The sequence below is a fragment of the Mustela lutreola genome, chromosome 2 (genome assembly GCF_030435805.1).
Source record: "Mustela lutreola isolate mMusLut2 chromosome 2, mMusLut2.pri, whole genome shotgun sequence".
Lineage (NCBI taxonomy): Eukaryota > Metazoa > Chordata > Mammalia > Carnivora > Mustelidae > Mustela > Mustela lutreola.
This window is the reverse complement of record NC_081291.1, coordinates 25,833,048-25,846,638: the sequence shown is the minus strand read 5'-3', so window position 1 is coordinate 25,846,638 and position 13,591 is coordinate 25,833,048. Positions and strand designations below refer to the sequence as shown.

Here is a 13,591-nt window from a genome sequence, read left to right as displayed (position 1 = left end):
CCACAGAGTCTGGTCTCCAGGGAGGATAGAGTAGACATACAAGTAACAATGGATAATGCCAGCCACTCACAAGTGCCTCTTCTTGGCTAAACCCTCAGCATAAATTATGTCATTTAACTTGACAGTGCACAGCCCATCAAGAGGAGGTACTGTGGTATTCTATCCCTCCTCCTACTTCCTTCTACCCTCTTCTCACTCTCGTGACCTCTGTTTCCTCCCTGTGGTTCCTTACGCCATGCCCTTCACCCAGAGCAATCCTGGATTGTTGGCCTGGCAAGCTCTTCTTCCTCCTTCAAAACTCAGCCTAGGCAGTGCCTCCTCTGAGAAGCCTTCCATGATTCCCTCAGGCTAATGTAGGTGCTGATCCCCTTGTAACTATATATCTCTCTATTGCTGTGGTCTCACACTGTACTGTAATGATACATTTTTTTTATTAAAAGAAACTTTGAAACAATTTTAATAACCTCCAAAATATAAAAACACTTTTTTTGTGTGTTCTTGTAAAGATGCTGGGGGTACAGATATAACTGAAGCCCATCTTAACCTCCAGCCAGCCCCAAGTTCCTCCTCAGAGGAAGCCAGTTAAAAGTAACATCTTCTCGATAGCGTGCCTGCTCCTGGGCACAGCCCCTTTCTTCTGTATCCACACAGATGCTGGAGCCGATCTGTGAGAGGATGAGGGTAAGTGGACGGCACAGGTACCTGACCGCGGGGCGGGCTTGAGGGGAGGGAGTGCTTGGGCTTGAGCCAGCCGCCACATGATATGCCGGGGACCGAAGGACTGCTGATGTCATTATCTCTGCTTCAGTTTCATGGCTTCAGCCACCCTCCGGGGTGGTGGCCTTGGTACTAGCCAAGGTCTCTAGGTCACAATGCTTGGCCATCGAGGAGATGAGGTCATTTGGGGCAGATGGCTTGGGACTTTGTGGTCACAGACTGAGTTGTCCAACAGCCTTCAACTCTGGCGTTGGCTTTGACCCTGAGATTGGTAGGCAAAAAAAAAAAAAAAAAGTATCCATCTCTCTCCCTATTCTGATAAAAGGCTAGAGGACAAATTCTGGCTTTTTTTTTTTTTTTTTTAACTGATAAATGTTTATAAAGCCCCCTGGATGCCAAGCATGATGCAGAGCAAGGAATATGCAGAGCTTTGGCAAATCCCTCCAGAGGGCGTGTCCTCCTTTGAGATCTGCGGCTGAAAAGATCTTATTTGGTGAAGAGTCTTGATTTGTTATTTGTGTACTGGTTTTTATAACATATTAAAAATGTATGTGTGTGTGTATTTTTTGTGATCAAGCATGTCACCAATAATACACCTAACTTTGGCTTTTGGGTGGGGCCATAGGGAAGCAGAGTGGGCTCTGGAATCAGATTGGATGGGTTCCAATCCCATCCTTCCTGTGATGAGCTTTGGGACCCTCAGCATGTTCTTTAGCCATTCTGTGCCTCAGTTTCTTCCTGTTCAAAAGAGGGATCATGATAGCATCCACTTCAGTGGCTGGGAGAAGAGGGAATGAAATAATGCATGAGGAACACTGAACGTGACATGAAACGGGCTCCACAGAAGAGGTTAATGTTAGTAGTTGTTCTTCATTAGTGTAAGTAGTTCACATCAGTAAGAATTGAATGTGCAAGATCTGATTTCTGTTCCTGCGTTTGCAGTCTTTGGAGGGAGCTTAGATTTCGGTACTTGATATGACCAAAAGTTAGTATGTAACAGTAGCAAAGAAGTCCAAATTCCGTGGTTTGTATTGCATGTCTTCCAGGAGCTGGGGGGAGCTCCTGGGAGGATGTGGGGCTCCCTGTGGACATGTCAGATGGGTGAAAGGAGGGAGAAGGACCAGGGGGCAGGTGTCAGGGAAATATTCCGGGCCAGTCGGGTGGACAGTGATTGCCAGGGTAGGGGATGATGAGGGGGCCAGCTGGGATCTGCTTCATCCAGAGGTGAAATGACACGTGCCTGTGGAGTGGAAATGGAATGAGAGAGGCAGAGAAGCTACTGCTTCTCTTCCTCCTCCTTTGTTTTAAATACATTTATTGTATTTTTATAACTATTGGCCTGGAATTGTAGGATGCAAAGTTGGGGGATTTAGCATGGCTGTGGTGATTTATAGAGAACAAGCTTTCGGCATCCTTATCTGTTGAGAGGATTACTGAGAACTTGAGTGGAGTGGTTGGGGGGGGGGGACTTTAAACAGATACAGTTAGTTGTTACAAAATTCCTAAAGCTTCTTATTAAAGCATAACATACCTGCAGAAAAGGGCACAGATCATAACTATAGCTTGATAGATTAACGAACATTTACTACCGCTCTCTGCCATGGAGAGATGATCCTGAATTATCTGGATGGGGCCATTGTAACAAGGATCCTTATAAGAGGGAAAAGGGAGGGTCCAATTCAAAGAATGAGACCTGGAAATGGAAGCAGAGGCGAGAGAAGAGATTTGAAGATGCTACATTGTTGGCTCTGAAATGGAGGAAGGGGCCGGGAGATGAGGAACGCAGGTGGTTTCCAGGAGGTGGGAACGACAAGGGAATGGGTCGTCTTCTAGAGTTTCCAGAAAGAATGCAGTCCTGCTGACCCATTTTAGATTCATTTCTTACCTCTGGAACTATAAGAGGATAAATTTGTGTTTTATGCCACTAAGTCTTTGGTGATTTGTTACAACAGCAATAGGAAACTAATAGAAAACTGTTACTCATAGTACTACTGAGAACATTCTCGAAAATGTCTCCTGGTGCACATATGGTCCTAGGAGCAAGTGCAAGTATTCCCGCTGTTCTCAAGGGCGGTTAGACCCGCCTGTGCTCCCACCAACAGCAGAGGTGAGAGTTGTAGTTGCTGTATATCCTCGCCAACACTCGGTGCTTCCTGAGAAGAGAGATTTTTCAGTGCAGAATTAATAGGGCTTGGTGTCTAAGGGACAGGGTTGTGCCTTACAAGAAGTTGGTGCTCAGCAAATGCTGGTCCACGCTGATCCAGCCAGCCGAGGAGAGGAATGAGGAAGAGGTGGTGCCCAGAGTTTAGCTGGGGTGAAGTGGAATTCCTCTTCCATGGAAGTGACTGGGATGAGAACTCCTGAGTCACGGGAGATTAATACAGAACTTCTCAGCTTCCGAGTTAGAACGCCACTGATCTTTGCGACTCTGTGATTGAGCAAGTTGGAGTGGTGGATATCGTGCCTCAGCAGAAAGCTTGCGCGGTTCGGCTGGCTGCTCAGTGTTTGAAGACTGCCCTCCTGCAAGCGCTGTGACTTTAGGTTGCTCGCACCCTTCGGAGCTCTGGTTTTGGCGTCTGTCAAATGGGCATGGTCTTGCCTTCCCCGTGGGGCCGTGGGTGGATTAAAAGCCTTTGGGTGTGAGCCCAGAGTTTACTGCCTGCACACAGGTAGCTGTGGTTATTTGGGATAACGGCATTAGGATAATAAATTCCTTTTATGGAAGTTGGCAACCCTGGCTTCAGAGTGTTCAGGGACTGACTGTCTTGGGGTGGGTCTGAGAATATCACCCATTGGTTGGCATCCAGGGTCAGGCTCATGGTTCACCATCCTAGGGCTTAATAGAGACACTGTCCCCACAGAGCCCCCCCATTCCTGAAACTGTTTTGAAGCTATTCATTCATCATTTGTTTGTTCATTCCTTCAGCCATCACTGAGCTTTACTGTGCACATTATAATGTAGTGATTAGGGGCACGGATTCCCAGATCAAATGCTCGGTTCAGATTTCGACTTTACCGTTTTGTTGTCTATATGGCATATGGCCAGATCTTCTTTGTGCCCAGTTTCCTGATTTGTAAAGTGAGGCGGTATCTGCATCCTGGGCTGATGTGAGAAATGAATGAAAAAATCCACAACAGTGCCTGGCCTTGGGCACCCCTCAGGGCTGGAGTATAAGAGTTGGGTGCCCTCAATCCTTGCCCCTTGCCACAGGCAGAAAGGTGATGGTTTATTGGTGGTTGTCTACGGAATACTTTCTCTAGCATGGGGAGGGAAATCCTGAAACCCTGACCCAGAACCAGCTGGGGCTCCTTTGAGGGCAGGGTCTGATCCCTCACAGCTGCTTGAGAAATGGGGCTTCGAGGAGAGTTGGCAGAGTTTGGCGCCATAGGTGTCGAACCCCCTTGCAGCGGTTACTGTACTGTGGAAGGGCTTGTACATTGAGCAGATGTGGCCTCCAGGCTGAGCTGAAGTGGGCTGCAGAAGTGACTCTGGTGTGGGCTGCTTGCTTTCTCCCCTCTCCCTTCATAGTGGGGATGGTGGGGAGGTGGTGGCCCTCCGAGACTCCGAGCCCACATCTCACTACCCTTCCGTCTTTCCTCATTCCAGGTCCACATCTTCCCTCTTGCCTTCTTCTGGGCCCCTCTGTAATGCACATGCCTTAGCTGATGAAGTTAGCTCTGATGGAAGCCAGAGCAGTGGTCCCAGACAGGGATCCAGATGCTAAAAATATCTCATGGTGTGCTTTTTGCAAGTTAAATAAAAGAGGAGCATTGGAGACTGTGGCTGGGGATTCTCCCCAATACCTACTCTTTCCAATGCCTTGGGATGCTGGAGTCCAAGATATCCGGTCCTGCTCACTTGGATTTGAGAGTTTATCCTCATGGAGACTTTTTTTCAAAAAAATATTTTATTTTTTAAAGTGATCTCTGAACCCAAATGAGGCTTGAACTTACAACCCTGACATCAAGAGTTGTACGCTCTACCGACTGAGCCAGCCAGGTGCTCCACTATAGTGCTTTGATCCGGAAAAAGGCCAGACTCATGGTGGGGCCGATGGAGGAGGTTGGGCGGGAGATTGGGCCAAGCAGATCTGAGGCTCAGCAGCCTGATGCAGCAGCATGGGAGATCATGGAGGATCACAGGTGTCTGAATTACCTACCCCAAAACCCCTTTTGCCTAGGAGGCACCAGGTTGAAGGCCAATACTCCCTCTCTCAGTATGGTCTGCACAGCCAGTCTTCCAGTGTTGAAACTGACGACTCTTTCTTTGGTTGACACCAGATGAAGCAGCTGGTTTGGGTTTGAGACCATGCCTTCGAAAGAGAATCTGCTCTCCTGCTAACCCCACCCCAGGTGGGGAGGAATGCAGTACATGAGGCTGAGGAGGGAAGCTCCATCTCCCATCTCAGACTTACCCGGGGAAGATGGTCACGGGGCGGAAGAACGAGCCGGCAGAGCCCTCTGCCCATTGAAACGTTCTCTCTCTAGTTTTCTGTCTTATCCCCATGTCTCTCCTAGCTTCTGTTGCTTCCAAGCACATAGACTCAAGTCCCTACCTGTGGATATCATGATCATTGGGATATTTTACCACTCCACGTAGTCATTTTGTGAAGCAAAGCTCACAGCTCATGCCTGTGGGTTCCAGTGTCCCTATTTCTTCCAGGTGTCCTGCTCTTGATGGTCTCCTCACTGGAAGGTATTACATACTCATTAACATCTTCATTCATCTAACACTAGCTGAGTACTACGTAACTTACATGTGGTTTTACCCAAGTTGTGATTGAAAATAGTTTGGCCTTACTTGTCTCCATAGACAGAGGACATCAGAAGCTCCAAATAACCAAACTCACCCTCAAAAGGGCCCCGAAGGGAATATTTAAGGATCGTGCCAACTGTGATGAGAATTAACTAGCCTTAAAAATAGGATCAGATAAAACAGTGACTTAAAGAATAAAGCAATTTCTCTTTAAGGTAGTAGTTCCAAGGTGGCAATCACGGGGCCCAGCTGCTTTCTGTCTTGTTGCTCTATTTTTTATAAATGCAGGTCATCGTCTGCACAGTCCCAGCTGAGTTCTAGCCAGTGGGAGCCAGTGAGAAGGGTGGGTAAATTGTGTGCCAAGTCTTTAATACGTAGATGGGTAAGTGGCACCTTTCCTCTCTCATTCCACTGGGAACTTACCTGCAAGGACACCAGGGAGATGTAGTCCCTGATAAAACTCAAATAACTGTGGCAGAAAGGGAGAATGGATTTCAGTGGACACTGGACCACCCTTGGTATATTCCCCCTTGTATGTATTTAATACAACTTTTTGTGTGTTTATAACATAAATATGCCCAGGTTATACATATTGGTTGTTTTTGCTTTCAGAAAGAAGACCTGGCCTAGCCATGCTGTGTCTATGGACATTTCCACAGTAATGAATCAGTGTGTCTTTAGAGGAATGGAAGAAAACAAGGAAAGGTAAAAATATCTTTAAAAATTAAAAAATTTGAAATTCTCACATGCCTCAGTTAAATACAATGTAGGACTTCATCTACGTCTGTGTATGTCAGTGGAAGCCATCGAGAATTGGAAAATAGTAGGACTTCTTTTTTCCCCTTTCCCTGTCTCCAATTTTTGACACCAGAGGAGGATACCTTTGTTAAGTATGAGAGATTTTTTTCTATGACTTAGAAGGGAGAGTTGGTATAAATAGGACTAATGTGGTATAGAATTAAATATTTGATTCTAAAAGCTGTGGGCACTCATTCCTAGAAACTGGACAATTTCTCAGTTGATTATGTCTACGTGTGTGGGTGGCCAGTCCCTGAAAGAAGGCAAAGACTGTCCCTTAGCTTTGGTGGCCTCTACCTCTTTCTCTTTCTTCCACCTCCTCTTTTTCTTCTTAAAAACAAATGTATTGGGGCGCCTGGGTGGCTCAGTGGGTTAAAGCCTCTGCCTTCGGCTCAGGTCATGATCCCAGGGTCCTGGGATCGAGCCCCGCATCAGGCTGTCTGCTCCGCGGGGAGCCTGCTTCCTCCTCTCTCTCTCTCTCTGCCTGCCTCTCTGCCTACTTGTGATCTCTGTCTGTCAAATAAATAAATAAAATCTTAAAAAAAAAATAAGGAGATATGTCTTAAAGAAAACCACAAATGTGTTCATTTAATTTAATTTTAATGCCCAAGAGATGCATAGATGTATTTTTTCCTAGTTAAAAATAGGTGACACACCCTTCCCGAATTTCATTCCCAGCCTCCCCATTCCACACCTGCCTTTCCCAGAAGTAACTTCTGTGACCTACTTTTGTATATTTCCTTCCAGAACTTTTTCTAGGTGCTTACATACTGAGAAAAAAAGCCATTCTTTCTTTCCTTTTCTCCCCCCCCCCCCACCCTTCTGTTCTTTTGATACAGGCAGTCATACTATGCTTATTGGTCTATTTTGTAACCTTTCAAAAAAAATTCAATAATCTGTCTTAAAATGTTTTCAAGACAGTACATGAGAGTCTTCCTTTTATCTGCTATGAAATGAATAGCATATGTGTGGCATAAGAATCCCACTGTTTATTGAGCCTCGTTCTTGTGGGTGGTGGGTATGTGGGTCCCATTGTTTTCCCTAACACTGTCGGGTATGTGCTTCCTGCACACGTGGGCAGATAGTTTTCTTAGGAAGTTACTGAGAAATGGAGTTGTTGTACCTTCCTGTGTATACATTTAAGATCTTACTACATATTGCCAAGTCATTCTCTAAAGACAGCTTGTCAACAGGGTGCCAGATCTGTTTGCCTGCCCTCCTGCTGGACCCCAGCTCTTCCTGCTCTTTCATTTTTGCCAGTCCATTGGGTGAACAGTGGTATCTCTCCATGGTTGTCATGTCTTCCTCCTTCTCTTGACTCTGGGGAAGTTCATCTCCTCAGGTCCCTGTTACCTGGTTTCATCTCCCAATGGCAGAGGGTGAACCTCTGTCCTCAGAGGGACCTAGGGACCTATCCCAAGGCCCAGGACATCTGGGCGGTCCTGGTCCGTTCTGGGAATGGGTGCTGCTTTGTCTTCTCTTCTGAAAGTATCAGCATGTTTCTCCAGGAGAGTATGTCACAGGATTATCTGCTTCTCTCTAGACTCCTGGTTTTGAAGAGCCTTTGGCTGGATTTTCCTACTTCAGGTGGTTTTATCCACCGACTGTCACCGCCATCATCACCATTGGCAATCCTCCAAGAAGATGCTGGGTATCAGGCTCGGTGTGGATCACTGGGCTGATGTATCTCATTTAATTCTCACATGGCCCTATAGGGTAGGGAGTTGTGTTCTTACCCTCATTATGGCCATTAGGCAACATTAGGACAGAATAGCTCCCACCATTGCCCTCCCTTGCAGTGACAAACATACCCGCATTGAGTTCTCCTTAAGGACGGAGCTGTGGGGCCATCGCGCTGGTGTTTGCAGTTGCCTTAGCCACACTTGGTTGTTAATCTGCATCCATGGCCTTCCCCAGGGGAGAGGTGGGAGCTGAGAGTTCGGGTTTGGGTTTGTTCACAGCCGTCATGGGAACACAGGCTCCTGCGTGTCATCAGCTTCTCTGTTCTGGGGTCTGGTTGGGGTGGCAGCCTCACCCAAGTTTGTCCAAAATGCTTCTCTGGAAAGGGGTTTTCTAGTGTCAGAAAACAAAATTCAACCAAGTAAACTTGAAGATCAGATTGGCTTTTATTAAATGATTCATGACCTGGGCAAGTAGAAAGGAGCTGTGAGGAGGTGTACAGAATAGGAAGGTTTTTGTAGGAAGGAGGGTGGGCAAGAAAGTTATTAGCAAAAGTAACAATTGTTTCAGGTCAAGACACCTTTTTTGGGTTGGAGAGGGAATGGCAGGGTTTTAATCTTGCGTGTGATCTCTCTAGTGCGGATGAGAAAATTTCAGGTTGATTTCTAATAAGGTCACCTTCCTGGGATAGGTGGAAACTGTAATGAAGTCTTGGTTGGCTGTTGTGGGAGAGTGAATGAGTCCAATTTGGGCTCTTTTCCCCCTTTCTTTTGTTCCTTCCTTCTTCTTTCTTTCTTTATTTATTATTTAATTTTTATCTATCTATCTATTTATTTATTTTTTTTTAAAGATTTTATTTATTTATTTGACAGAGAGAGATCACAAGCAGGCAGAGAGGCAGGCAGAGAGAGAGGAAGGGAAGCAGGCCCCCTGCTGAGCAGAGAGCCCGACTCGGGACTCGATCCCAGGACCCTGAGATCATGACCCGAGCCGAAGGCAGTGGCTTAACCCACTGAGCCACCCAGGCGCTCTTCTTCTTTTTTTAAAAAGATTTTATTTATTAATTTGACAGAGGGAGAGATCACAAGTAGGCAGAGGCAGGCGGGGTGGGGTGGGGGGCGGGGCGGGGGAGGGCGAGGAGAGGGCAGAGCAGACTCTCTGCTGAGCAGAGAGTACAGGCAGCACTCCACTCCATTCCAGGACCTGAGATCATGACCTGAGCTGAAGGCAGAGGCTTAGCCCACTGAGCCACCCAGGTGCCCCTCCGTCCTTCTTTTTTTATGTTTTTTTATTTATTTAAGTAATCTCTACCCTCAGCATGGGCCTTGAAACCAACAAGCCCAAGTTCAAGAGTCACACGATTGAGTAAGGCTTGTTTATTTTTTTCCTTTTCTTTTTTCTTTTCTTTTCTTTCTGTCTTTCTTTCTTTTCTTTTCTTTTTTTTAAACACCAGGTTGGGCATATTTGTCACTGGAGTAAATCTGCTTTATGCAACCACTGAGCTGTGGAAGGATGTGTGTCACTTGCACCCACAGGCCCAATCAGTCCACCCTACTCTAAAATTGCAAGTTTAGATCTCATTCTAAAAGCAGGCAGTGTGCAGTTCCAGAGGCCTTCCTAAAGCCCCCTCCCATGATGTTTCAGAGACATCCACATGTAGACCCAGATGATCTTAGGCTCATTATTATAATATCTTGTTTCTTCATCAGTAGTTTTAAGCAGTCTGGACTAGGGTGATGATGTGTTTGTCTTGAGATCGCACAGAGACAAGCCTGGGGCTCAGGTTTCGGGTCTGACTCTGGCTCTTTGTACATCACAGTTACTTCTAGTGTTGAAACTGAGCTCGTTAGCCAATAATGCCTCGAAGGAAACTTGCCCATTGATCCGTCAATTAATTATTCATTCAGTGGCCATTTGCTGAATACTTCCTGTGCAGCAGACACAGAAAGATGGATAAGGTGAGTTCTTACAGGATCCAGAGTCGGGTGTGAGGGCAGGAGGCATACACTATGAGCTGCAGTTAAGTGGAAAACTATTCTTGGTTGGTCAGTGGTGATAATAATAGGCTCTGCTGCAGTGGGTTGTTGGGGCATGTCCTGAGTTAATCACGATAAAGTACGTGGCATATAGTAAACACCCAATAAAGGTGGCTGTTTTCATGGTTGTCTGTTTATTTTTATTCTTACATAGGGTGAGGAACCTCGGAAGATTTTTTATCAGGAGGCTGATAGGGCCAGACTTGTGTTTTATTTTTATTTTTAAAAAGATTTATTTATTTCTTTGAGAGAGAACGAGTGAACAGGAGAGGGGGTAGGAGCAGAGGCAGAGGGAGAAGCAGACTCTCCATGGAGCTGGGAGCCTGACATGGGCTCCATCCCAGGACCCTGAGACTATGACCTGAGCCAAAAACAGACGCCCAACCGACTGAGCCACCCAGGTGCCCCTGATTTGTGTTTTAGAAATGGTAATCAGGGGCACCTGGGTGGCTCAGTGGGTTAAGCCTCTGCCTTCAGCTTAGGTCATGACCTCGGGGTCCTGGGATTGAGCCCCACATCTGGCTTTCTGCTTAGCAGGGAGCCTGCTCCCCACCCCCTGTCTCTCTGTGTGCTGCTCTGCCTACTTGTGATCTCTCTGTGTCAAATAAATAAATAAAATATTTAAAAAAATAGAAATGGCAATCAGTTGACACAAGTTCTCATTGTATGTGTTTATATTTTAGTGTTTGCCTCACTGAAAGGACTGTGAATTCCATGGGGCCAGATCATACTGCTTTGCTCACTGTCATTTAACCCAGGGTGTGGCACACAGTAGGTGCTCACTAGTGTTTCTGGACTGAGTGTAGGAGGCAGAGTATTGACAATGGGTCCCTCAGGTATGGTGATATCACAAAGCTGGCCAGCGAGAAGGACCCTCAGCTCTCCAAGGGCTAACCGCACTTTCCTGAGGAGAGCGGCTCCCTGGAGACGCCTGTTTGGCTCCGGTGGTTTGTGGGCGTTTTGTCTTTAAATCTCATGATTTTATTGAGGAGTGTCCTCTCCCTACAGCCTTTATTGCCTGAGCAGTGGTGACTCACCACTTTCAGCTCTAGGAGCTGACTCACGAGAACGCAGGATTTCTAGGAGCTGAAACCCCTGGGGAATTCAGTTTTCTGCGGCCACCAGTGACTGTGGATGGATATTGCTTCCCTGGGCCTCCGTTTCTCAGCTGTGCCCCAGTGGAATTAGGCATGTGAAATTTCTGATGTTTGAAGAGGAAAATTTTGAAGGGAGAAGCCCTTGCTCTACTTGCAAATCCCTCCTGTGAAGGGACTGGTGACATGCGTGCGTGGTTAGGACTGAGTCCATGCCGGAGAGATGGAGAGGTTTAAGGTTGTGTGTTCGTTGATTGATTGATTGATTCATTCATTCAGTCAGTCAGTCATCCATTCATTCATTCAGTGGGTGGGTCGGTTAGTCAGTATCCCTTTACTGCTCAGCAGCCGTAAGCATTTTGGGAAAATGCTCAAATTAGGAATTATAAAGATGTTTCACTCTCAGCCTGCCCAAATGCAAGTCTCTTTATGAAAATAAAGATCTTCTCAGGCTCGCTCATGTATTTCAGTGTGTCTTGAGCACCTCCTCTGTGCCAGCTCTGCTCGACTTCCCTCTCCTGGAAGGCTGGCCTTGCCTGGTGTAGGAGCACCCACATCTGGCTCAGGGCCCAGCACACAGTAGGCTCTCAGCCTGTGAGCGGCTTTGGTTGACCGAACTGGCCAGAAAACAGTCATTTGTAGACGGCTACACGAAGGGCTGTATCCCAAAGACAGGTTTGCTCTCTGTTTCGTGTTCAGGGATATCTGATTTGCAGCCTGCTTGAGAGCACTCACCTGTAGACGGGTTCAGTTTGCTGCGTGCTGTTAGTCGTTCTTATGATCTCCTTATCAGCTTCCGTCTTGTCCTCAGGCTGGAGCTGTTTTGGTCACTGATTTTTACGAGCTCCTTGTTCACTGCCTACAGGGCTGTGTGGGGCCCCTTCCACTTCTTCCACCCTCCCAAAATTCAGCTGCTGACCTTGAGAAGCTGGAAACCCAGCAAAGGGGAGAGTGCAGCCTCTCCTGACCTGAGGCTCTAGCCTTAATCTTGGACTCACCAGCCCTGTGGCCTTGGGTAAGGTCACTCTCCATACTGTCTTCTTAGAGATCACTGCAGTATGTCCTACAATCTGCTCATTAGAATATGGTTTCTTCCAAACACCAGCAGGCTTTTCAGGGGAAAATGGGGCCTGTCGCCAAACTTGTTTGGGTTTTGCTGACTTAAGCTCACTTATATGTGGCCTTTCTCAGACTTAAAATAGCCTGTAAAAGGTCAGTGTGCTTGGAGGGGCCTCTCAGGAGAGGGTAGAGTGTGCAGCTCCCCACATTTGCTGTTGTATTGACTGCACTGGGGACATGCTGGGCCATTGAGGCTTCCTCCTAGAGCTTTAGTGATGTGCCTAGGATAGAAGGGCAAAATAACCAAAAACACAATTGTTGGATTTGAATTGTTTAGCAGTTTTTGGTTTGTTTTTTGTTTGTTTTGTTTTCTTTTTAAAAATTATTTTATTTTATTTTATTTTTTTCAATATTCCATAATTATTTTGTTTTCATTAGGAACTTTTAAATAATATAGTAGGCAAGAGGTAGAACGAGTCTTCCAACCCATTTTAGAAGCCTGCTGGTGAATCCGTTGAGAAAAAGCGGTATCTTCATAAAGGTTCTTATTCAGGCAGAAACTCTCCCATGCAAACACTGCCTTCTTCCTGGCTGCGTGGCCTTGGGTGTGTTTCTTTACTTCTCGTTCAGATTCCTCAGTGGCTTCAAAGAAGGGTGTTGGTTGATGGGTGAGCTTCCTTTCAAACCTACAATTTCCCATATATTGTTTAAAACAACTATAAGCCCATCGTGGAGGCACATGGGATCTGTGTGTCTTCTTCTCATTGATTCCTCAGGGCAGTGCCTGGGATCAAGTAGTCAATAAACCTGGGTTGAATAAATGTGAAAACAGAACAGGCTCCTTATTGCATTCATTGGCATAACCCCATAGACAGCTTACTAGGTTATTGTTAAAGTCATTTAATCAGTACACATGATCTTTTTTGAGACACATGAAGACTCTTAAGGGAGATGATGTTATTGGACAGGAACTGAGGTTCTGAGAAACAAAGGGTTACACCGTCATCCTCTTGCGAAGGAATAAAAGAGCCAAGACACAGACTCAGGCTTCTGAACCTCAAGTGCTGCTTTGTTACGTTCCCCCCACCCCCAAAGGCCATATCTGTCCTTGTACTGACCAAAGTCATTGGTTAGGACAGGTCTTGGGAGAACAGCCATGAAGACACTTGAAAAGGTCCTTCAGTTCTCTGGTGGGTCTGGCTAATCAGCTACAGGGCAAGTTATAACAGTACCTTATAACATTATAAGTTATAACATTATAACTTCCTCCAAGTTGTAACAGTATCTGCTGATTCCTTTCTCAAGGGCTTTTTATATACGTTGTCTTCAGACATCACAGGGACTGAGCAGAAGACCCACTGTTTGTGTCTCTTTTGCAGATGAGGAAACAGAGTTTTAAGCACCTGCCCTAATGTCACAGGTAATTATAGGGCTCAGACTTAAACCTGTCT

The 13,591-nt window shown here is 46.2% G+C and overlaps 1 protein-coding gene across 1 annotated transcript in view; it reads left to right on the top strand.

The window, feature by feature from the left end:
- ARHGEF3 (Rho guanine nucleotide exchange factor 3) overlaps nucleotides 1–13,591 on the top strand; it is a 314,187-nt gene that overhangs the window by 29,091 nt on the left and 271,505 nt on the right. Inside the window, exon 2 of the mRNA XM_059161242.1 lies at nucleotides 6,086–6,178. Within this exon, the coding sequence (XP_059017225.1) occupies nucleotides 6,117–6,178 (62 nt within the window). The 5' untranslated portion in view covers nucleotides 6,086–6,116. The remainder of the gene's footprint in view (nucleotides 1–6,085; nucleotides 6,179–13,591) is intronic.